This window comes from Leishmania infantum, chromosome 28 (assembly GCF_000002875.2).
Source record: "Leishmania infantum JPCM5 genome chromosome 28".
In the NCBI taxonomy this organism is placed as follows: domain Eukaryota; phylum Euglenozoa; class Kinetoplastea; order Trypanosomatida; family Trypanosomatidae; genus Leishmania; species Leishmania infantum.
In genome coordinates this window covers 1,030,245-1,049,906 of record NC_009412.2, presented here as the reverse complement: position 1 = coordinate 1,049,906, position 19,662 = coordinate 1,030,245, and the positions used below count along the sequence as shown (strand labels likewise).

Genomic DNA, 19,662 nt, shown 5'->3' with positions numbered 1-19,662 from the left:
GAGGGCATGCGACAGCATCGCGGAGGCTCGCACCACCACTACCAAGTGGTGAACAAACCGACAAGTTACCACACACGTTATACAGACACGCACGCCAGCGCGTTCGCCCGACGCCAGCGACCTCTCAAGCACCTTGACTAACACCCCATCGTCTTTCGTGCCCAATCACAGGAAGTACTCGGGTGGGGGCTGCTTCGCGAGATGGCCGCGCACATCAGCGGTGGCTGCGGTGAAATACACGACGTTTCGATCCGTCTTGGAGTGCTCGCCCACCTCGAGGATAGAGGCGACATTACCACACCGGTAGCAGTAGTTTGGGGCTGACCACACCGTGCAGCAGTTGCTATCAAACATCGACTTGTACCCCTCCAGCACCAGCTGGTGCGCACGTGCAATGAGACTGAGACCGTTTCGGTGATTGAAGTTCTTGGCGACATCGCCACCAAAGACAAAACCCGCGCCGCGCTGGCTTACGCTCCACCCCTCTATGTCCTCTGGGTCTGACCAAAGCAAGTCGCTCATGGGGCCCTCGTGTGGTACCTCCTGCTTGCGGTCCAGCACACGCACTTCATCGAGCGTGCCAATCTGCGGACTGAGGCCGCCGTGCACACAGAAGATGTCCTCCTCCACTACTGCGCCGAGTGGCATGTAGTCAAACAGCTCCGTGCACAGCCGCCACACGTTCGCGCAGCCGTACTTGCGGTAGCACTCGTCGTAGAAGCCATACACCTGCGTGATCTGGCGCGACTCGTGATTACCACGCAACAGTGTTATGCGATCGGGGTAGCGCGCCTTCAGCAGCAGCAGCAGGAGCAGCGTCTCCACACTGTGGTAGCCACGGTCGACGTAGTCGCCCATGAAAACATACGACGTCTCCGGCACTCGCCCGCCCTTGCTGAAGAGCTCCAACAAGTCGTAGAACTGGCCATGAATGTCACCGCAGAGCGTGACGGGGGCGTAGATGGTCTCTATGTTGCCCTCCTCCAACATGAGGTCCTTGCAACGACTACACAGCTGTACCACCTGCTCCTCCGTGAGCAGCTTCCCCTCGTACATCGCCTCCAGTTGCTGATTCAAATCGCTCGACATGGTTCACCTTCAACACGGGGCAGGGGAAGGGAAGAGGTGTACGCTCTTGCGTGGGTGAGGGGGTGTATCGCACGTGCAACTCGTCGGGCAGCCTTCTTGCCCTTTGAACCCCAGGGCGTTTTGATGTGAATATAGAGGTGTCTGCGTGTGTTCGACTGATAAAAGCACGGAAGGGAAGGAGGGAGGGAGGCGGCGGCGACGACGACGCAGGTGGCTTGCATGCAGACACGCACGTACTGTCGTCGTCTCTACTTATCTGGGTATCTCTCTCTCACACACATGCACGACTATACAATGGCCAACAACATACGAGAAAAGGAGAAGCAACAACAGTGAAGGCAAATGTGCGGCGATGCCCCCCCCCGTGTGCGTGTGAGGGAGAGAGGGAGGGAGACATGGCAATGAGCAGCGAGGGCGGAAGAGGGGGTGGCCGAGACTGGGATGGGGGGGAAGAGCATCGGGCGTCTTTTCCATCCCGCTTTCCACCGCCATTTGACGGCCCACCGAGTAGCGCTTCACACGTCGGGGAGAGCAGAGACGTGGAGGAGGGCGTCGCTTCCATACTGCGCACTATACAAACCTGTGTGCGTCGACGGCGCGCCTTCGTGCTGGATGGAGCTCCCTTAAGCGGGCGGTAGAGAGCACGGTGTTACGCAGGGGAGAGCATACGCTTGTGTCTTATATGTGAAGAGAGGAGGAGGGTATGATGTTATGCGTTTAAGTGTGTTGTGTAGCGCCACGCCGCGCCGCCCGTCGCACACAGCCATGCCTACAGATGTGTATAGAGATGCAGAGAAGGGCAGCGTCTACAGAGAAATAGGAAAGGCAAAATGGTAGTGGAGCGCAGAAACACAGATGCGCACACGCATACACCGAACGGAGGAGGGGGTGAGGGTCGAGGACAAGGGCCAGGGCGGAGGAGGGCGGAGGGAGAGGAAGTGAAGACAAAAATCAAGAGCTGCATCATGCGGCGTATGCATGTTTTGCGGCTGCCATGATGCCGCCTCCTAAGTTACGTCGTTCACTTGCGTTTCTGCACCATCGCCCCCGCCGCCCTCTCCCCTCCGGCGTCATGGGTTCGACACCCATACGACCTTCAGCACACGGGATCCACACTACATAACGAACGAAGAAAAGGAGAAAGAAGCCAGCACTGCCCGCGTCGTGTGGAGTGTGTCCGCAAACAACTCAGCAGCGCTGCAACAATAAGAAGCAGAGATTGCGGGTTTGTGTATTTGTTGTTCGAAGAGCTATGGGGGTGCCGCCAGTGTCTGTCATCACACGTCACACACATACGCAAGCATACAACGTGTATGTGTGTGACGTGTGATGACAGACAACATGGGCAGACACACGATAGAGAGGGGGAGGGAGGAGGGTGTGGGGAGGAGCAACGACTCGCCCACACGTGTTTGGCGGGCTTACGGCTGCTGCGTGGGTCGCAGTATGATGGAGGTGCTGTTCACGCAGTGCCGCTCGTTCGGTGGTGGGTTTCGGAAGCCCTCCTTACGGAAGACGTGCCCGAGGTGGCTGTTGCACGCGTTGCAGACAATCTCGACACGGCGGCCGTCCTTGTCCGGCTGCTCGCGCACCCGCTTTGGGATGCAGTCGTAAAACCCGGGCCAGCCACAGCCGCAGGCGAATTTCATGGAGGACTGGTAAAGCGGCGTCTTGCACCCGGCGCACACGTACTCCCCCTCGTCGAAGACGTCGTCGTACTTCCCACCGACGGGGTCAGTGCCCTTCTCACGCAGAATATGGTACTCCTGTGCTGTGAGGATACGCCTCCACTCTTCATCGCTCATATCCTTTGACCCATCTTTCTCCTGCGGCCCAGCGCAGTTCGTCAGTGGCGTGGTCATGCCTAAGCGAAATTGCCGACGTTGATACAAAACACCGGCGGCGACGGCGCCGACGGCGTCAGCGCAGTTGGACACGCTAAAGGAAGACGAGGTAGTCGCGCCCACAAACACTAAGCGGGGGCGGCGCACGAACGCGCACTTGTCGGGTGTCCGAAAAACCGACGAGACGCTCGATCGCAGGGATCCTGCCACCGTCACGGGCACAGTAGTGAACGCGCAGCGCGAAGAGAATAGAGAGGTTGCGTGCCAAAATGAGCGGCTTGGCATATAACGGGGAGAGGGAAGAGGGGTCGTGCGACCAACAACGCAGAATGATGCGCGCCGATGGGCGAAGCCGACGCGACTGATCGGGTTCCGTGTCGGAGTGCTTGTGTCTGTGTGATGAGGCAATGATGGCAACGCACCGTCGAAAAGAAAGTGACCGCTGTCGCAGGGAAGAGAGCGAGAGAATCGCCTTTGCCGAAGTGGATGAATGCCCGAACAGAACTTGCAAGTGTGCGCGGCAGGGTAGGAGATGGGCGGTTGAGATGGGAGGAAGCAGAGAGCGAGAGAAGGCAAGAGCTGAGGAGCACCGCAGGAAGGGGGAGTAAGATGGAGGAAAGGGAGAGCAACGAAGAGGCAGTTGGCCATGCCACGTCACAAGCACGCACAGAGAGCCCACAGCAAGTCACGCAGGCACACCCATACGGCAGATGTACAGGTGGCTCATCTATCCCTGACAGAGCCAATGGTGAACTTGTACGTGCGCGGCCAGCTGTCCGCTGACTGACCCTAATACCCAACGTACGTCCTCACAGTGGAGCTGCACGTTATCAGCTGAGCACATCCCTCCATCGTGCATTGCCACGGCCGCCAAGCAGTGCGATCGGCCCCCATGCTTGCGCGTCGCGATGGTGTCAGCTGCTCGAGACGCAAGGCACGCACGCACGCACAGCCACGCAGCCAGAGGAGGAGGAGAAGCATTTTTTACCTTTCCATCCCTTCACGCAGAAAAGAGACGCCACGAGACATCGCGCTGACGGAACAACACGCAGTAGCCGGTGACAAGGCCGTACAGAGAACGGAAACAACGTGCGTGCGCTCTCTGAGCGAGATCCGCGTTTGAAAACAGCACACACACGCACACCAATATATATATATATATACATGTAGGGAGATGCGTGTGTATGCGTGCGCTCAATACATCGCGATACTTCGGCACGGGTGCCGCTCTCTCTCCCCCGCTCCTACCGTGGTGATTTTAGCACCGCTGAGGCGCTTGCAGACTCCACACGGTGAACGAGTTCGGCACACACACACAGAGACAGAGGGGGTGAGAAAAGCACACACACGCCTGTCTGGCGATCCATCACGGGATGCGACGGAGCTGCAACACGCCTCCCCATCCGCACCTTCTCCACAGCGTTCGGGGAGGGCAATGCAGCGCACAAGGGAAGAAAAGCACGACAGAAAGGGACCATAAAAGAGAGCATAAGAAAAAGGGCGAAGAAAAAAAAAAGATGAGCCGCAACGCACGGAGAGGCTATGGCGCACGTGCAGGGGCTAATAGAAAGCGGGAGGAAAGGTCAGAGATGGGAGGCGGGCGGACATGAAGCGGTGATGGAATGAAGGGAGGGCCGCAAACGCCTGCTGCAGCAAGCACGTTGGCCGCACGGACTCGATTCCCAGACCACAAGGCGGGGGCTGCAACAGGCAGCTGCGCCGCGTCCTCCCACTTCTCTCTCTGAGTCCTCTCAAGTCAATGTGAAACAAAAAGATAGGCGAAAAGGCCACAGTGCACGCGAGCGCAGTGAGAGATGGAATACACAACTGACAAGCAACCAGGGGGAGGGGGGACAGGGAAGGAATAGGTCAGCGGATACGGCACAGAGGGGGCAACGGCGAGCGAGCCAGAGACCGAGAGCATGAGAAGCAGCGCACAGGGGGTGGGGGGAGGCATCGCGCCCGCCTCCCCTGTGCCACGCTTCCGCGCTACGGATGCTACTCCGTCTCCCACAGGTCACTCACACCCCTCGTGTGTGCCAAGGCGTGCGCCATGCGTCATTCTGTCCCTGCTCGCATTCGCGCACAGAGGGCAGTAGGCGACCTGCATACCCTGCCAACAGGTACCCACGCACGCAACGTAGAACGCACGACGCACGTACCTGCACACGGCTTCACAGAGACGGGAGGGGGCTTAGTATTAGGGGGCCGGGGAGCGAAAGGGAAGGGTGCGCACTTGCGTGCCCTCACGCGCACCCGCCACAGAGTTATTTTACGGCGCGCCCGCGGCCGCAGCGGAGTGACGATACGCAACAGGGTAGTAGCGGTGACGGTGCGCAGCGTGTGCACAGACGTGCACGCACACACTAAAGTCCCGCACACCATCATCGTCACCCCACGCACCGCCGCGCACACACGGGACGAATGAGTCAACGAAAAGAAAGGCGCATTATGTTGGGCAAACGCTCACAGGCGGGAAGGAATAGGAGGGGGAGGGGGGGAGGAGGAAGGGAGGGAGGGGGCGAGGGGAGGTCATCCGCTGTGGACGCAGCGTCACGCAGGCCGCCGCCGGCTGTGCCGGTGCACATGCGCGAGCCATGACGAGCCTACAGCTCCGGACGAAGTGGCTCGTCGTGTACCACGGACTTATCGCGGAGCCCAAAGCGGTGCGCAGAGCCACCGCTGCGGCTCATCAGCGCCAGCACAATCAGCGACACCGCAACGGCAAAAAGTGCACCTACGCAGAACGTCGCGATGGAGATGCCGGCAACAGCGCCTCCAGAGACTCCGGACATCTTCACCGTCAAATTCACGAGGTTATTGCTCCCGTGGCTGCCCAAGTCCAGGCACGAAGCAGACGTGCACTTGCACTGCGACCCCGGCGCGGATAGAACGTAGCCGGGCGCGCACGCATACGCGGGGCACGCCGAGCGGTACAGCAAGCATGACTCGGGCAGCGCCACGGAAACGGTCTGCTCCTCCTCGGCCGTCGGGCAGTCCAGCAGAGCAGACGTCTCCTCGTCCAGCAGACACATCCCGCGCGGGTCTGTTCCCACCGTCCACGCAACATAGCGCCGGAAGTCCTCCAGTGGGCACAGGTTGTCCGTCGCAGCGTAGTTCGTCCCGTTGCTGCGCTGGCACTGCAGCTGCCACGTTGTGTCCCAGGAGAAAGTGAACCCAGTCTCAGGGGTCTGGCCAGGCCACCCACGCAGCACACGCACGCCATGCTCGCCACTGCTCGCGCTCTTCACAAGCTCAAGCACCAGCGTCTGCGCGTAGGGAGGCTGCATCGCGTGCACACCTTTGTCGCCCAGTGTGCCCCACACGGCCCCCAGAGAAATGTCGTGGCCGCTGTAATGCATCACCTTGTATGTGTTGCGGCCAGCAACAAAGTCATCGATGTTCCTCACCACCTGCTTCAGGAACGGCTGCCCGCGCCCGCCCTGCTGCACAGAGAAGGAGTTGCTGGGGTCGTAGTACCACAACCCGCGGTAACTCTCTGCGATAATCTCATGCAGGTCGTCGTACCGGGCGGCAACAGCGGCTGGCAACTCGCCCACAGCGAGCTTCGCAGTGGCGATATCATACACCATAAGGACACAGCCCAGGCGTGTCGTGAAGTTGGAGCAGTAGCCCTCACTCCACACCGCCGCACCGAGATCCCTGAGCTCCGTCCAGTCGGGAAAGTAGCGGTCAATCGTGGGGTTCATGCGCGCCGACTGAGCGGCGCCTGCGTACGTGATATACAGCGCAACCCAAGGCTGCGAGAAAGTGTATAGAATCGTGTCCTGAGATATTGGCACAGTGTGGATGGCGGGGATCAGCCGGCTCTCGTTCGGGAACATCCCAGCAAGGAACATATGTGCACTCTGCAGCGTGCGTTGCACATCCGTGGAGTGCGACTCCACAAGGGTGAGATCGTAGTCCGATGACGGCAGAAACGGCTCATCCACAACGGTCGCGTCCGTGTTGTAGCGTGTGCGCAGGAAGCTGCCCACGTTCCGCATCATCATCTCACCCTCCGGGTTCAGGAACCCGCACGGCGTCGAGCCGCAGATGGCCGTTGTGTTGTGGGTTGGTACCGCCGAGCGCGAGCCGTGGCGGTGCAGCACCTGCACCTGCTGCAATACCCACTCCACGCTGCCGCGTGAGGGGGTGGGCAGGTGCGCAACAGCCAGCAGCGCTGTAACGGTCACCAGCACGCACATCTGGCGCATGCTGTGCGGGAGAAGCGAGCGCACCACAGCGGGCATCGGCGTTTGCGCGGCGAAGCAAGGAACGAGAGGAAGAAGGCGGGGCGGCTTCGGTGGCAGAGGGAGCGAGTGGGGCGGAAGGGCAGAGGGCTGCAAAGAGGGAAGATGGCCAGGGAGCGTTGGCTTTATCTGCGCACCCGCACGTGTGTGTGCGTGCGTGCAAAGAGAGTCGGTGGGGGATGGCAGGATGGAGGGAAGAGGCCGACGCAGAGAACAGCGGAAAGGCAAGAGGGAGACAGAAGGCGAGGAAGACAGCAGTGGTTCCTGTTTTCGTATGCTGGGAAGTCGATGGAGCAAGTCAGTGGCACGTGGGTGGCCGGCGTCAAAACCTTCGAATAGCGCCCATGACGGTGGGCCAGAACATACGTGGAGGGCAATAATCTTGTGGGCCGGCCGCTCTCTCTCACATTCAGTGAGGCAGCGGTGCAAGTCACACACGGAAGCCCGCTCGAGTCGGCAAAGTCAGCTCTTGTCTCCCTCGACAACTGTCTCCCCTCCTCCTCGCATTCCGCGCTCACGCTCGCGGTATGCTGAGAGGAAGACCCACCCGGGCACGCACACGGGCAGACACCAGCAGGGGCGCATGCAAGCACACTGATCAGCTTCCCTTTGCAGCTAAGTAGCTCAACGGCTATAATGGGCCGTCTAGGGAGACAAGGTCAAAAAAGGAGCACAAGAGGGAATGACGCACGGCGCACACGCACAGAGGCAGAGGGAGTGACAGAGGTGCAGAGAGTGTGAGGCGGGGGGGGGGGTGCGCCGACATCGTTCGCGTACCCTGGAACAGACGCATGCAGGCACACATGAAAGGGGAGCAGCAGGAGCAACATAGACGGAGAGAGAAGGCGAAAGAGGGTTGCACAGATGCTCCGCAATGAAGCACCTCTCGCTTCCCCATCGCTCGCACTGATGACGGCGTACTCCTTTGTTTCGTCTCGTTATCATGTTCTCGTGTCGGATGATGGAGAGAGGGTACTGGCTGCGCAGCCGCTCACGGTGGGAAGGGAGGAAACCTTACTGGGCGTTGTATGAGTGGTAGAGTCATCATCCAATGCGGCATGGCACGTGCACCCGCGCGCGTGAATATTGCTGGCGCAGGCTGTGTGATCCTCCTCCTCCCCGCCGTCCTCTCGCCGATGCTGATCGCCTACCGCCTCTTCAGTGCTGCACGCTTCAGCGGCTTCTTCAGTTTCTTGCGCGGCGGCGGTGGTGCCACGTCCTCCACCTCGTCCTCTTCGCCGTCCTCATCGATAGTCTCTGCCGCCTCCTCATCCTCCACTGCGTCTTCGTGCCTTTCGTCGCCGTCGCCGGTGTCGTGGCGGCTCCGCCGACTGAAACCCACATCCCAGGAGTCGTGCCGGACAGGCCGCATGGCTCCGCCCTTCTTCGGCGCGGCTGGGCGGATCTGCTTCACTGCTGCTTTGCCACGCCGCCTTTCAACAGCAGCAGATACGGCATTGTCGTCCTCGCCCCCTGCTGCAGTGTCGCCCTCCTCGATGCCGTCTTCTCTCTCCTCAAGGGCGCTCATGTCCCCGTCGTCATGATAGTCGTCCGGCTCTGCTGACGCTCGACCTTTTCTAGGTGTAACGCGCCCCGCGCGCTGCTTGCGGCCGCTGGCTCCAAAGGTGCGTGAAGGGAGCTCGATAGCGCCCTTGCCCGTCCGCCTTCCTGTCACGCCGCCGTGGGCATGTGTTTTGCGTGTAGCTGCCGCTGCACCGCCCTTGACCGGCATGCGCGCCTCCTCGTCCGCACCTTCGTCGTCCTCTGCGACGTCCTCGTCCTCTTCAGCGGTTGCAGCCTCATCGTCCACCGCTGCGAGGTAGCCCTTGTGCCCTGTCTGGGTGCGTTTTCCAGAGAACGACGACTTGGCGGCGATAGTGGTGGCATGGCTCTTGGGCGCCGCCGTGACCGCCGTGCTGCGCCTGCGCTTTTTGGCGGCTGCCGTCATCGCGGTCCCTTCCTCTTCGTCGGCCTCATCGACTGCAGTGGCTGTAGTCGTCGTCGCCTCTTCGTCAGCCTCCTCCTCCTCTGCAGCTGCGGCTTCCAGCTTATCATCGTCCTCATCGTCGGCCTCGACTGCGGAGGCAGCTGCCCGTGCAGACTTCTTGGCCAGCCGGCTACGATTCAGTGACCGGCGGTGCTCTACCACGTCGTCCTCCTCGTCGGCCTCATCTGCCTCATCGATGATGCCTGTAGGCTCAGGCCTGCGAGCGGCTTTGGGCAGCGCGGCCGTTGCGGCTGGCCCCTTGCCTGCTGCGGAGGCTTGTCCATCGCGGATCATACTCGCCCTGGACGCCAGCTTCGGCCGCGCAGCCAAAACAGCAGCAGGTGCCGCAGCCACCTCAGCGCCGCTGTCTGAGGACGCCGAAGGGCCCGTGCGCGTGCGTGCCCTCGTTACAGGGCTGACTGGGGTCATTGGCGTGGGGCTCGGTGGAACGAGGCGTGCATTGTCACCGTACTTGCGACGCGGGTAGAGCTCTTGCAACCTCTTCTCATGCTTTGAGGAGCGCCACCACGCGTCAGCATCGCCAGGGGCAGCAGAGCCATCGACGACATCATGAGCGGTTGCTGCCGCAGGCGCTGGGCGGCGTATCACACGCTTCGCTGCCGAGTGGTGGTCCTTCTCTTCAGCCACCTCTTCAGACGCCCCCTGGCCCTCCACTCGCGCTTGCTCCGCATTTGCCGAGGCATGTCCATTGGCGTCCAGCGTTGTTGCCCTCGAAGTGTCGGTACCAGTCGCGGCAGACGGCGATGCGTGCGTGGCGCCTGTAGGTAGCTGTACGCCACCCCCATTCACAGCGCCGCTGATCGGCGGGAGGGCGTGCATTTCCGCTCCTCCAGAGCACAGACCACTCTCCACGAGCGGGCGCTCAGGCTCGGACATCAGCAGCTTGGTGAAGTCATTGCGGCCGCCACGCTTGGCAAGTACGAAGGCCTCCCCCAGGCTCAAGCCATCCTCCTGTGCTCCTGGCAGGCCCTTCAACATGTCGTAGAGGGTGACGCTGGCCATCATAGCCCCCGTCAGTGCCTCCATCTCCACCCCTCCTTTGTTCTCCGTGGCGACGGTGCAGAAGCAGTAGAGGACGCTGTATTCGGGCCGGCTCTGCTGCGGGCCCGGCTCCGAGGTTCGGCGACGCAGCACCACCCGATGTGGCATCTGCGCCGGTCGCGGCGGTTGGAGAACCTGGCGACGACGGAAGGTGAAAGAGCAGCGCTGGATCGGCGTCGGATAGCAAAAGGGGACGAGCGAGCTCACCTGCTTAACGGCGTTGGTGCCGGCCACCACGGCGGTGGCGAACAAGGGACCCTTCTTGCTAGTGTAGTACTCCTCCACGATGGAGACAGACGGCATCGCCGGCCCGCCCCCGCCGAAAGCGGCGGACGGTGGCGGTGTGGCAGGAGTCAAGAGGTGCTTCATGCCTTGCAGGTACACATTGGTGGTGGGAGGCACGACAACAGTGGCAACAGCTGTGGCGAGGCGATAGAGAGGGCGGCGAGCGGAGGCGGAGGATGAGGCAGTGGTGTCCGAAGATGCGCCGTTGAATCCACCATCTGTGGCCAGAGGCAAGGCAGCGCCGCCCTTGTCGGCTTCTGCGGCGGCCGCTACTTTAGCGTCGGTGGAGGTGCTGCTGCCCCTGTGTGGGCCCCGCCCGCCACCGCCGCCTTTGCCGCTGCCAGCGGACGATGAGCCAGAGAGCCCGGAAGCCTTGGCTTGTGCGCTGCTGCGACGAGCGGAGCCTGCAGCGCCGCTTCCGCTGCTGCCAGACCTGCGCAGCGGACGCCGCAGCACGTGTCGGCGCGGTGTCGAGCCCTTCGCCTTAACCAGTTGCAGCAGGCAGCGATGGAGCATGTTGCTGCTAGCGCTCGTAGCCCACGCTGATGCCACCCTGAGCAGAGATGATAGAAATGAAAGACGCGTGAGGCGATGCGAAAGAGGGAAGGCGAAAAGGTGCAGCAGCAGCAGCGGCTGCCGTCGATAAGAAAACGTTTCTCCTCCCCTTCCCCTCCTCAAACGAAAATGCGAAGCACTCGAAGGGTGGTGGTGGTGGTGGGAGACGACAAAAGGATTGGGTGTGTGGGGGTGAAGATATGCCTGTGAGTCTATGAAGGTTCTGTATGCCTTGAAGGAGCCTCTCTTGCTCCTTCTCTATGCTGTGTCGTTATGTCGCCACGTAGGCAGCAAAGGTCGCCGTGGAGGGAAGGGCAGACAGATGCGTTGGGCTGCGGTAGTTGGTGTTGGGAGTACGTCGTGCATGCGGGGTGTACGGAGTGCGACTGTGGAGGAAAAGGGAGAGAAGAGGGCGCCGTGGTGGTGGTGTTGGGGGGGGGAGTGCTCGTCCTTGTCGGAGTAGAGACGGCGAACGGTTGAAACGCGTACCGATGTATGTGAATCACGAATGCGAGCACACACGCACGATCCCAGGCACTCCCCGCTGCAGTGACTCTCCCGCTCTCGGTGGGCTCTTGCCCTCACGATACCTGCCAAACACGCACGGTTCGATTCGCGGAAAGACGTCACCGAGGCGACGTCCCTTCAACGCAGCACATATATCAAGAGCGGAGAAACAGAGAGGGCAACGCGTGAAGGCGAGAAGTTGTCGGCGAGAGAGAGAGCAGAAGGAGCTACACGCGTACGCGGATACATGTGTGAGCTCATGGATTTGGTGGGGGATGCGTGTGGTGAATGGCGGAGGAGATGCACCGATGGGTCAAGCTCCGCAGTATGCGTACAGACACACTCCCCCCCCCCTTGGGAGAACAGGAGAGAGACACAGCAGAGAAGCCAGGCAGGCCTACAGAAGACTGCGCGTACAACGGCACTGGCGACTCTTTGGCTCCCTATGTTTGCATGTGGGTGCCGACACTTGGCGGTGAAGCGGTAGTTCTTCAGCATCGAAGACACGACAGCAGAGAAAGAGGGTATCTTCACCGAGCCCGTGCCACCGAAGCACGCAGTGGCGAGGGGCGGGCAAGGAAAGGTGGAGGAGGGGAGCAGTAGAATGGCGACTGTCCACCTTCACAGCTCTTCGCCCCTCCCCCACCCTCACATACACATACGTGCACCAGAGATACGAGCCTGGGCACCACTAACGTTTGTGATGCCAAAGGACGAACGAGGGAGTGGGGGTCAAGCAGTAGTGGCGCGCCGCGATATGGGGCGCCACCTTTCTTTTCGTTTCTTGGCCGGGCTTATGGGACAGCTCTCAGCGCATCAGCAGCACACGCACACGCAGCTCCTGCAACTCGCCTCTGCGTCAGCATCCACTGCCGAGCATACGCATCAATGCTTCGACGGATGCTGTAACAGCGCCCTTCGCTCCTGTCNTCTCGGCGGGTGTCAGCGCACGAAATGGACGAGGTGGAGTAGACGGCGATGTTGCAGCAAACGCTTCGTCCGCCCAGTGCTCCTCGTCGTCCACTTCGGCTGATGGGCGCCGGTCGCACTCCACCACGCGCATCCGACGGTGCGCAAGCCGTTCCTCGGAGAGACACAAAATGGGACTGATGTCATCCAGCGTCAGTGGCGAATAGACGATGGCGTCGTCAACGGCACTGCGGAGGTGCACGTTGCCTCGGGCAGGGGTATACAGAGTCGTGTTGCTGGATGTCGACGCAACACGGCCAACCCCCTCCCTCTGCTCCTCCTCAGCCGCTGTTGACGCCGAGGCCAGCACCTGCCAAGCCGGTACAGCATGCTCTCTATCAAGCAAACTTGCTGGACGGCACGCGCGCGCGTGAAGATGCTGTGATGGCGGCAGCGGCATCAACGCCACGGGAGGCAGGCACAACAGCTTCGTCGACAGCGGGGTTAAGAAGCCGCAAACGCCGCCGCGCGCGCTCCAAGGGTCTCCGTCGTCCTCGGAGGAGAGCGTATGAAGAGTGGGTCGGACATCCACGTCGCCGCCACCGCAGATGCTGTCCGCACCGCTTGGGTCGCGCATGCCCCCCTCTTGCATAGGAGGGGCCGGGTGGGCACCGGTGAGGCTGCCAACAGCGGCTTCCTCCCCACGCTGGTGCTTCGCCCGCGGCCATGAAGAATCGGGGCCAGCTCGGCTGCCTCCGTCCTCGGTTTCGACGTCTCTGAACCGCCGCTTCGCATTCGACGCAGGCGGCGTCGAGGCCTCTGTTTGGAAGCCCGCGCCGCCGCAGGTGGGCTCAAGGCACGACTGCCGTCCCTCGCCCCCTGCTGTCCACGGAGGGAAAAGTTTGCTGAGACTGGCGTCGCTGCTGCTGGATGAGCGCGAGCACGGGCGGGCACCTTCCAGCGGAGGCGGTCCTTGTGGCATGCGTGCGCCACGAATGGCGCCAAGTAGCGTCTCGTAAGAGGGGATGCACTCGACGTCGTCGCCACTACTGCGGAGACGACGACAAGGGTCAGCTGCCAGCCAGCTGGACGATGACGTTGGCGCACGAGTAGCGTGGCTCGGGGGCGCATCGACAGCCACACCGCACAGAGTTGCTGTCGCCACACCCAACGGTGCAGCTGCTGTCGGCGGCGACGGCATTTGCGGCGGTGGAGGGGTAGGAATATGGTTGGTGATCTCGGCGCCGAAGACGCGCCATGGCGTGCTGCGCGGGGCCTGAGCCGCACAAAGCGGCAGCGCCGGTGGTGGAGAGGCATCGCGCTGTGGCGCCGGCAGCGGATACGACCCGCTTCCGCCGCGAGGCCGCGGCATACCTGCAGGGCGAGGGAGCGGGTAACGACGAGGGTAGCGAGGGATGCCGTGAACGACTCATCAAGTCGCAGAAGGCTTGCGCTCTCGCTTGCAGCCTACCAGGGCGTCGAGGCGCAGAGCGCAGGGGTGTGCACGCCTACCTACCTTCGCAAGTGTGCGCGCGTTTGTTCTGACGGCAGAGTCGACGCGCGCCTCTATAGATCTATGAGAAAAGCAAGCAGAACGCAAGAGGATGTGTGAGGGGGGGGGCGGCACTGCTGCTGGTGTCTCCGTGGCGACATGAGTGTCGAAGATATCGCTGTGGAAGTGCGCGCGTGTGCCTGTGCGTCTATACGTGCTGGTTTCCGAGGTGGAAAGCTACATAACTTGTACAGAGGGGGAGAAAAGGGCGGAGAGTGCAGTCAGGAAGGTATGTATGCAAAAGAGAGGAACGGTGTCATGCGTGGCGGAGTTGATCTCTATCGCAGAGTGGTATGGCGTGGAGACGGAGATTCGCGCATGGGAGAAGAAAGGGTTTGTGGCCACGAGGTAGACGGCGAGGCCAAGGCTTCTTGTAAGCTGCAACACGAGAAGGCGGAGTGGCAGTGCTCGCGCATGTGTGTGCGTCCTTTACGCATCTCTCGCAATTGGCGCTGAAAGGGTGAGTGTCGTGATCAAACGCACCTGCGTGTGCGCATCTCGCATGAGCCCACTTACATGCATCCAAACACCTCATCGCCGCCATTCACGACGGTGCTGTAAACCGCCCCACTCCTCCTGTCCGTTTCCCCACCCACCCACCCTTTCAATCGTAACACTATGATCGGTTTCCTTTCGTGTGTGTCGACTGTTCTTCTGCTTTTTTTTCGGAGGGGGGTTGTTCCGAGACAGCCAGACACCGGCATCATCATCCTGCGAGAGCATGCGCAGTCCGCACTTGGTCCCCTCTCTTCCTCCCGACGAAAACAAAAAACGAAAGGGCACGAGCATACACCTCATGCGCAGCACCAGGTTCAACACACGCACACACACTCACACGCGCTCGCAGCACCAGCGCACCCTGGCATAGATATAACCACAACCGCCGCCTAAGCACGCACGCGCGTGCACACTCGGGCATACTCGAGCAGCAAGAGAGAGAAAGGATGCCGGCGACGGAAGGCACCGCTGCACTCTCTACCTCCCTATTTCCCACTTCAGGTAGTCGAACCAAAAAAAAAAACAACAACGGAAGGGCATGCACGCGCCGAGGGAGGAGTCTGACGCGCGAGACGAGATACGGCGAGAGGGGAAACTCAGACAAAAATATGGCCAGGCGCACAAGAGAAACAGACAGCGCAGAAAGGGGGAGGGGATGGGGACACCTCCTCCCCCTCCCCTCCCTCCACAGCCCTCTCTCCCCTCCTCTCGCTAGTATTCATCGGCAGAGCTGTGCCACGTCCAACTCAGACCACAGCATCAGACCCATCCTCTCCTACCCTCCTGATAATGCCGTTGGGTCTCACCGGCACCGCCACCTACCACTCCTCACCCCCGCTGGAGCACCCCCGTTCTTTTTTCGTGGGTGGTCGAGAGCGGGGTCTCAGCAAAGACTATGTGGCCGCAGACACACCCACGTGTGGACGGGGGGGGGGCGGTATGCGAAACAGAAAGCAGAAGTGGGGGTGGAAATGGGGCGCATGCCGCATGGTAGGGTTATTTGTCAGGCAGGAGAACCAACGCTATCACGGATGTGGTGACCACAACGGCTGCACAAAGGATGTGGGTGAGGGAGGCGAAGAGGGAGCACCGCGCGACATCACCAGGGACAACATCGGCCATGCGAAGGAGCGAAAAACAGACCAGAAGAAAAGCAAGCGCACGCCAGCATCAAAGAATAAATGGACAGAAAACGGCGAGAGGAGGAAAGGCAACGACACGAGAAAGAGGGAGAAAGGGAGGGCTACAGAAGGAGGAGACGCGTCCGCTGGCAACAGCCCACAGGCGCACACGCAGAGAACGAGAGAAAGAACTGAGTCGTGGAGGGTGTGGTGATGCACATCGCGGAAGAACTGAAGTGGGGTTAATGGCAAAACAAAAAAACAGAGAAAGAGGAAGGGGGAGTGCAGCAAGGCGTGGGGACGAGTGAGCGCACATGATCTGCCCCACTCCCTCTTCATCCACGATCAAACTTACCCCAGGAGAACGTTCGCCAAGTACTCGCGAATATCTGCCGACCCGCCGCGCAGTGCCAGGTGCAGTGCTACGCGGTTGTCAGTTGCAATGAACACCTTCGCCTGTACTAGCACCAATGTGCGGTCCTCGTCCGCCAGCACACCAGACATCTTAAGCACGTGCGATGTTGTGGTGATCTTCTCAGGCACGCCGCCCTCGATGTACATCCCAAAGAAGTCAGCCAGCTGCTGCGCTGCCTCCGTCAGGTTCTTCATCGAGTGCAGCGCAAAAGTGCCAGCCGTCTCATTGCCCTCCTGCTCTGCCCACTTGTCCTCCATGCCGTCGCCCAAGTCTATCGGCGTCACAAAATCGCTCACGTCCACGTCAAAGCCCTCCATCGGGTACTCGTCATGATCTCCGGCGTCCTCGTCCTCGCTCTCGGCCATGGCGAAGCGGAACATCGGCTCCACCGTGCCGCTCGGAAACTTGCCCGGTGCATACTGCAGCACCACGTACCCGTACTGGGTCTCCCCTGGGCGGATGCTCTCGATGGGAATGGCATAGAGCGGCTCCGCCTCCAGCTCCTCTGTGTTTGTGACCACAACCACGTTCTTGAACAGCATGTTGTCCATCATGTTCTTCACCTTGAACTGCAAAACCACGTGCTCCGGGTACACATGCTTCATGACAGACACAACGTACTCGTTGTCAGCCTCCGTAATGAGAACCGGCTCCGTGCTCCTCGCCGGCTCCCCCAGTTCCCGAAGCTGCTTGACGTGGTGCAAGGCATCACGACCCTGAAGGATGGCCGGCATTGGAGCCGGCATTCCGGAGGCATCCATGTGGTTTGGTGCGGCTGCGATGGCCGCCATGGTATCCGCCGAAGTGGAGCCGCCAAGAACGCCGTCCGCCGACGTCTTCTTGTTCGCTTCACGCAGCGCGTGCCGTTGATGCTGCACTGCCGCCGCGACACTTTCCACGTACGTGCGTACAAGCGTATCGTCATTCTGCAGAAACAGCTTCGTGTACAGCACGGCGCGGTCGCGGACCTCGTCGTCGCCGTCGCTGCAGGAGCGCTTCAGAAGCGCCACGATGGAACGGCGCAGAGATGGCACGCTCGCCGCGATCTTCGCCAGTGTCGTCACGGCGACAGCGCGGACTTCAGGCTTCTCCAGCGTCGCGTGGTTGTACACGTAGCGCACGAAGTGGCGCGGGTTGGAGCAGTGCGGGACACCCTCGCCGAGGTGCATCAAGACCCGCTTCGTGATCTGCGAGAACTCGCAGTCGTCGATGAACTCGGCCAGGTGTGTGAGCACAGCCTCCTTGGAGCTGGGGTTGGACTTGGAGATGTCGAGCATCGCGTCCACCACGCTTTGCTTCAGCGCGCTGCTGCCCTCATCGCTGAGGGCGCGGAAGAGGAAGGCTAGGAGAGTCTCATACTTGCTCGGGAACTTCGCGTTCAGCACACGCATGGCGTCCACGATCGTCAGCTTCAACTGGTCACCGAGCTCACTCATGTAGCTGCCCGAGGACAGCTGGGTCAGCATTCGCCCAATGGTACTCTCCGTCCCCGTCTTCAGCAAGGACGTGATGGCAAGCGTGGCGATGACGCGGTTCGGATCCAGCGCGAGCGCCTCGATCTCCGCGTTGATCGGCGCGACGGCGGCCGGGTGGGTGGTCGAGATGCGGCCGATCAAGTATACGGCGGCAAATCGGAGCACCTGATTCTGCGAGCTCAGGTACAGCTGGAGCATCGTCACAACCGGCGTCAGCTCCTTGTCGGACACGTTGCGCAAGGAGGCAATCGACTTGGCGGCTTCAAAGGCGATCATGTCGCTGCGGTGCAGCATCGAGGTGACAAACTTGTAAATTTCAAGGGAGCTGGTGAAGTCGTCCTGCATCAGCTCCGTGCACATCTTGATGACGAGGCAGACGGCGAGCGATGAGCGGACGCGGCCGGCCTGTGCATCCTCAATGAGCCGATCCACGGAGAGTCGGTCGTTGTTGCGTATCTTGTGCAGCAGCGCGACGGCCGGGTACTGCGCCTTGGAGCGCTCGCGCATCACCTCGTTCAACTGCGTCGCCCACTTGCGCGGCATCTCCGGCAGGGTGTTGGACATGTGGATGCCCGTCACTAGTGCCGCTGTCACCACGCTTGGGTTGCGCGACGTCATGCACTCCACGATGGTGCGATCCATGGAGTTGTACATGCTGCTGTCCATGATGGCGTATAGCGCGCGGATGGCGCTGCTCTTGTCAGAGTCGCCCTTCTTTTTAATATCCGTCATGAGCGCGTTCGACGCGATGAAGCTCTGCTCCACAAGGGGGCTGAGTTCCTTCATCAGGATATACTGCAGACGCCGCAGCTTGGCGTAGTTCGACTGCATGAGTTTCGTGGACATAAAGAAGATGTCCGTCGCCTCGGCCTCGGTCAGCCGCACGCCAATAGACAAGAGGTACAGCACCTGCGTCATGGCCCGGATGGACCCCTCCTCGTCCAGCGGGATCTTGTTGAAGACGCGGCACTCCTGCAGCGCCGACGCCTTGTCGAGGCCCTCGAAGGGCAGAGCGTCGTCCTCCTCGTCATCGTCGTAGCGAGAGACTGCGTCCACCATTGTTTTCGCAGCAGTTCGAATGAGTAGTAGGTATAGTCGCGAAGGAATGAGTCAAGACGCGTCCGTGAAAGTGTGCGTGTGTGTCTGTGTGTGTGTGTGTGGTGTGTGTGCTGTTCTCCATCAAACTGCCGTGGGCAGTTCGCGTTCTTCATTGTATGCATGTGCGTGTCGAGGGGGAAGGACGAAGGTGCAGCAGCAGCAGTGATGGTAGTCGTGGTGGTGGTGAAGAATCAAATACGAAATCACCGTGTGCGGTGGTGTGACTGGGGCGGTAGGCTGCAACTGAACGAGTGCACACGCGTGCTTGCGCCTCTGCGCCGATCCGTCGTACGTGCCGAGGGGATAGCGCTAAGCGGCGTGTGCCCCACGCCCAAGGCGTGCACGATGAAGGCCTGCACGGGCGAAAGCAGGAGCACCCAGGAGCACCCGCAGGCATAGCAGAGGCCTTGAAACGTCACCCCTCTCCCTCTCCTCATTAGCGGCAGTGCCGCTTCGGCTGAAAATCAACGCGTAGGAGATGCGCGCATCCCATCCGAGTAGAACTTAAACAGAAAAGAACTCGAGAGTGGCGCGGAGGAGGGGGGCAAGAACAGGGAGTGTACATGTCTGTATGTATGCACGCGTGTATGCACGTGCGCGTATGTGCTCATCCAGAGAGAGGGGGAACAGCACATGCCACCACACACGTGGCGGCGGCACCTCACTAGGATACAGACATGGAGGAGCTAACAAAAAAGGTGTACAAGGGGGTGCAGGCGCCGTGGAGGACATGAGAAAGAGAGAGGGAGATGGAGCAGAGGGGCAGAGTTGCCGCCCTTGGCGGCGCCACACAACTCCGCCCCTCAACCCTGCTAGTCTACATCGAGATTCCAGGCACGACAGCCATCAAGGAACAAGGCGAACACGTGCTCAAAGACGCCATGCTGGCAGAGAGATACACATACACACATACATATCGACCCGCAGACCGGGACACACACGCACGAAAGAGAGAAAGACGAGAAGGTCACTGGGGGAGGGGAAGACGCCTGTGTGCATCAGTGATCACGAA

The 19,662-nt window shown here is 60.8% G+C and overlaps 6 protein-coding genes across 6 annotated transcripts; all 6 read right to left on the bottom strand.

Moving 5' to 3' along the window:
- Window positions 1-165: 165 nt before the first annotated feature.
- Window positions 166-1,089, bottom strand: LINJ_28_2870 (putative protein phosphatase 4 catalytic subunit; the record flags this gene model as incomplete). The annotated part of the gene is made up of 1 exon (XM_001470275.1): window positions 166-1,089. One exon carries the CDS (start codon window positions 1,087-1,089, stop codon window positions 166-168), a length of 924 nt encoding a protein of 307 aa, XP_001470312.1.
- A 1,421-nt stretch (window positions 1,090-2,510) lies between these two features.
- On the bottom strand, window positions 2,511-2,951 carry LINJ_28_2860 (conserved hypothetical protein; the record flags this gene model as incomplete). Its single annotated transcript, XM_001470274.1, has 1 exon — window positions 2,511-2,951. The coding sequence occupies one exon, from the start codon at window positions 2,949-2,951 to the stop codon at window positions 2,511-2,513; it is 441 nt and encodes a 146-aa protein (XP_001470311.1).
- A 2,588-nt stretch (window positions 2,952-5,539) lies between these two features.
- LINJ_28_2850 (putative membrane-bound acid phosphatase) lies at window positions 5,540-7,186 on the bottom strand (the record flags this gene model as incomplete). The annotated part of the gene is made up of 1 exon (XM_001470273.1): window positions 5,540-7,186. One exon carries the CDS (start codon window positions 7,184-7,186, stop codon window positions 5,540-5,542), a length of 1,647 nt encoding a protein of 548 aa, XP_001470310.1.
- A 1,147-nt stretch (window positions 7,187-8,333) lies between these two features.
- Window positions 8,334-11,036, bottom strand: LINJ_28_2840 (putative molybdenum cofactor biosynthesis protein; the record flags this gene model as incomplete). Its single annotated transcript, XM_001470272.1, has 1 exon — window positions 8,334-11,036. The coding sequence occupies one exon, from the start codon at window positions 11,034-11,036 to the stop codon at window positions 8,334-8,336; it is 2,703 nt and encodes a 900-aa protein (XP_001470309.1).
- Window positions 11,037-12,513: 1,477 nt separating this feature from the next.
- On the bottom strand, window positions 12,514-13,143 carry LINJ_28_2830 (hypothetical protein, unknown function; the record flags this gene model as incomplete). The annotated part of the gene is made up of 1 exon (XM_001470271.2): window positions 12,514-13,143. A coding segment is annotated over one exon (630 nt), but the record flags the coding sequence as incomplete, so codon positions are not given.
- A 2,870-nt stretch (window positions 13,144-16,013) lies between these two features.
- Window positions 16,014-18,611, bottom strand: LINJ_28_2820 (putative coatomer gamma subunit; the record flags this gene model as incomplete). The annotated part of the gene is made up of 1 exon (XM_001470270.1): window positions 16,014-18,611. One exon carries the CDS (start codon window positions 18,609-18,611, stop codon window positions 16,014-16,016), a length of 2,598 nt encoding a protein of 865 aa, XP_001470307.1.
- Window positions 18,612-19,662: the final 1,051 nt, after the last annotated feature.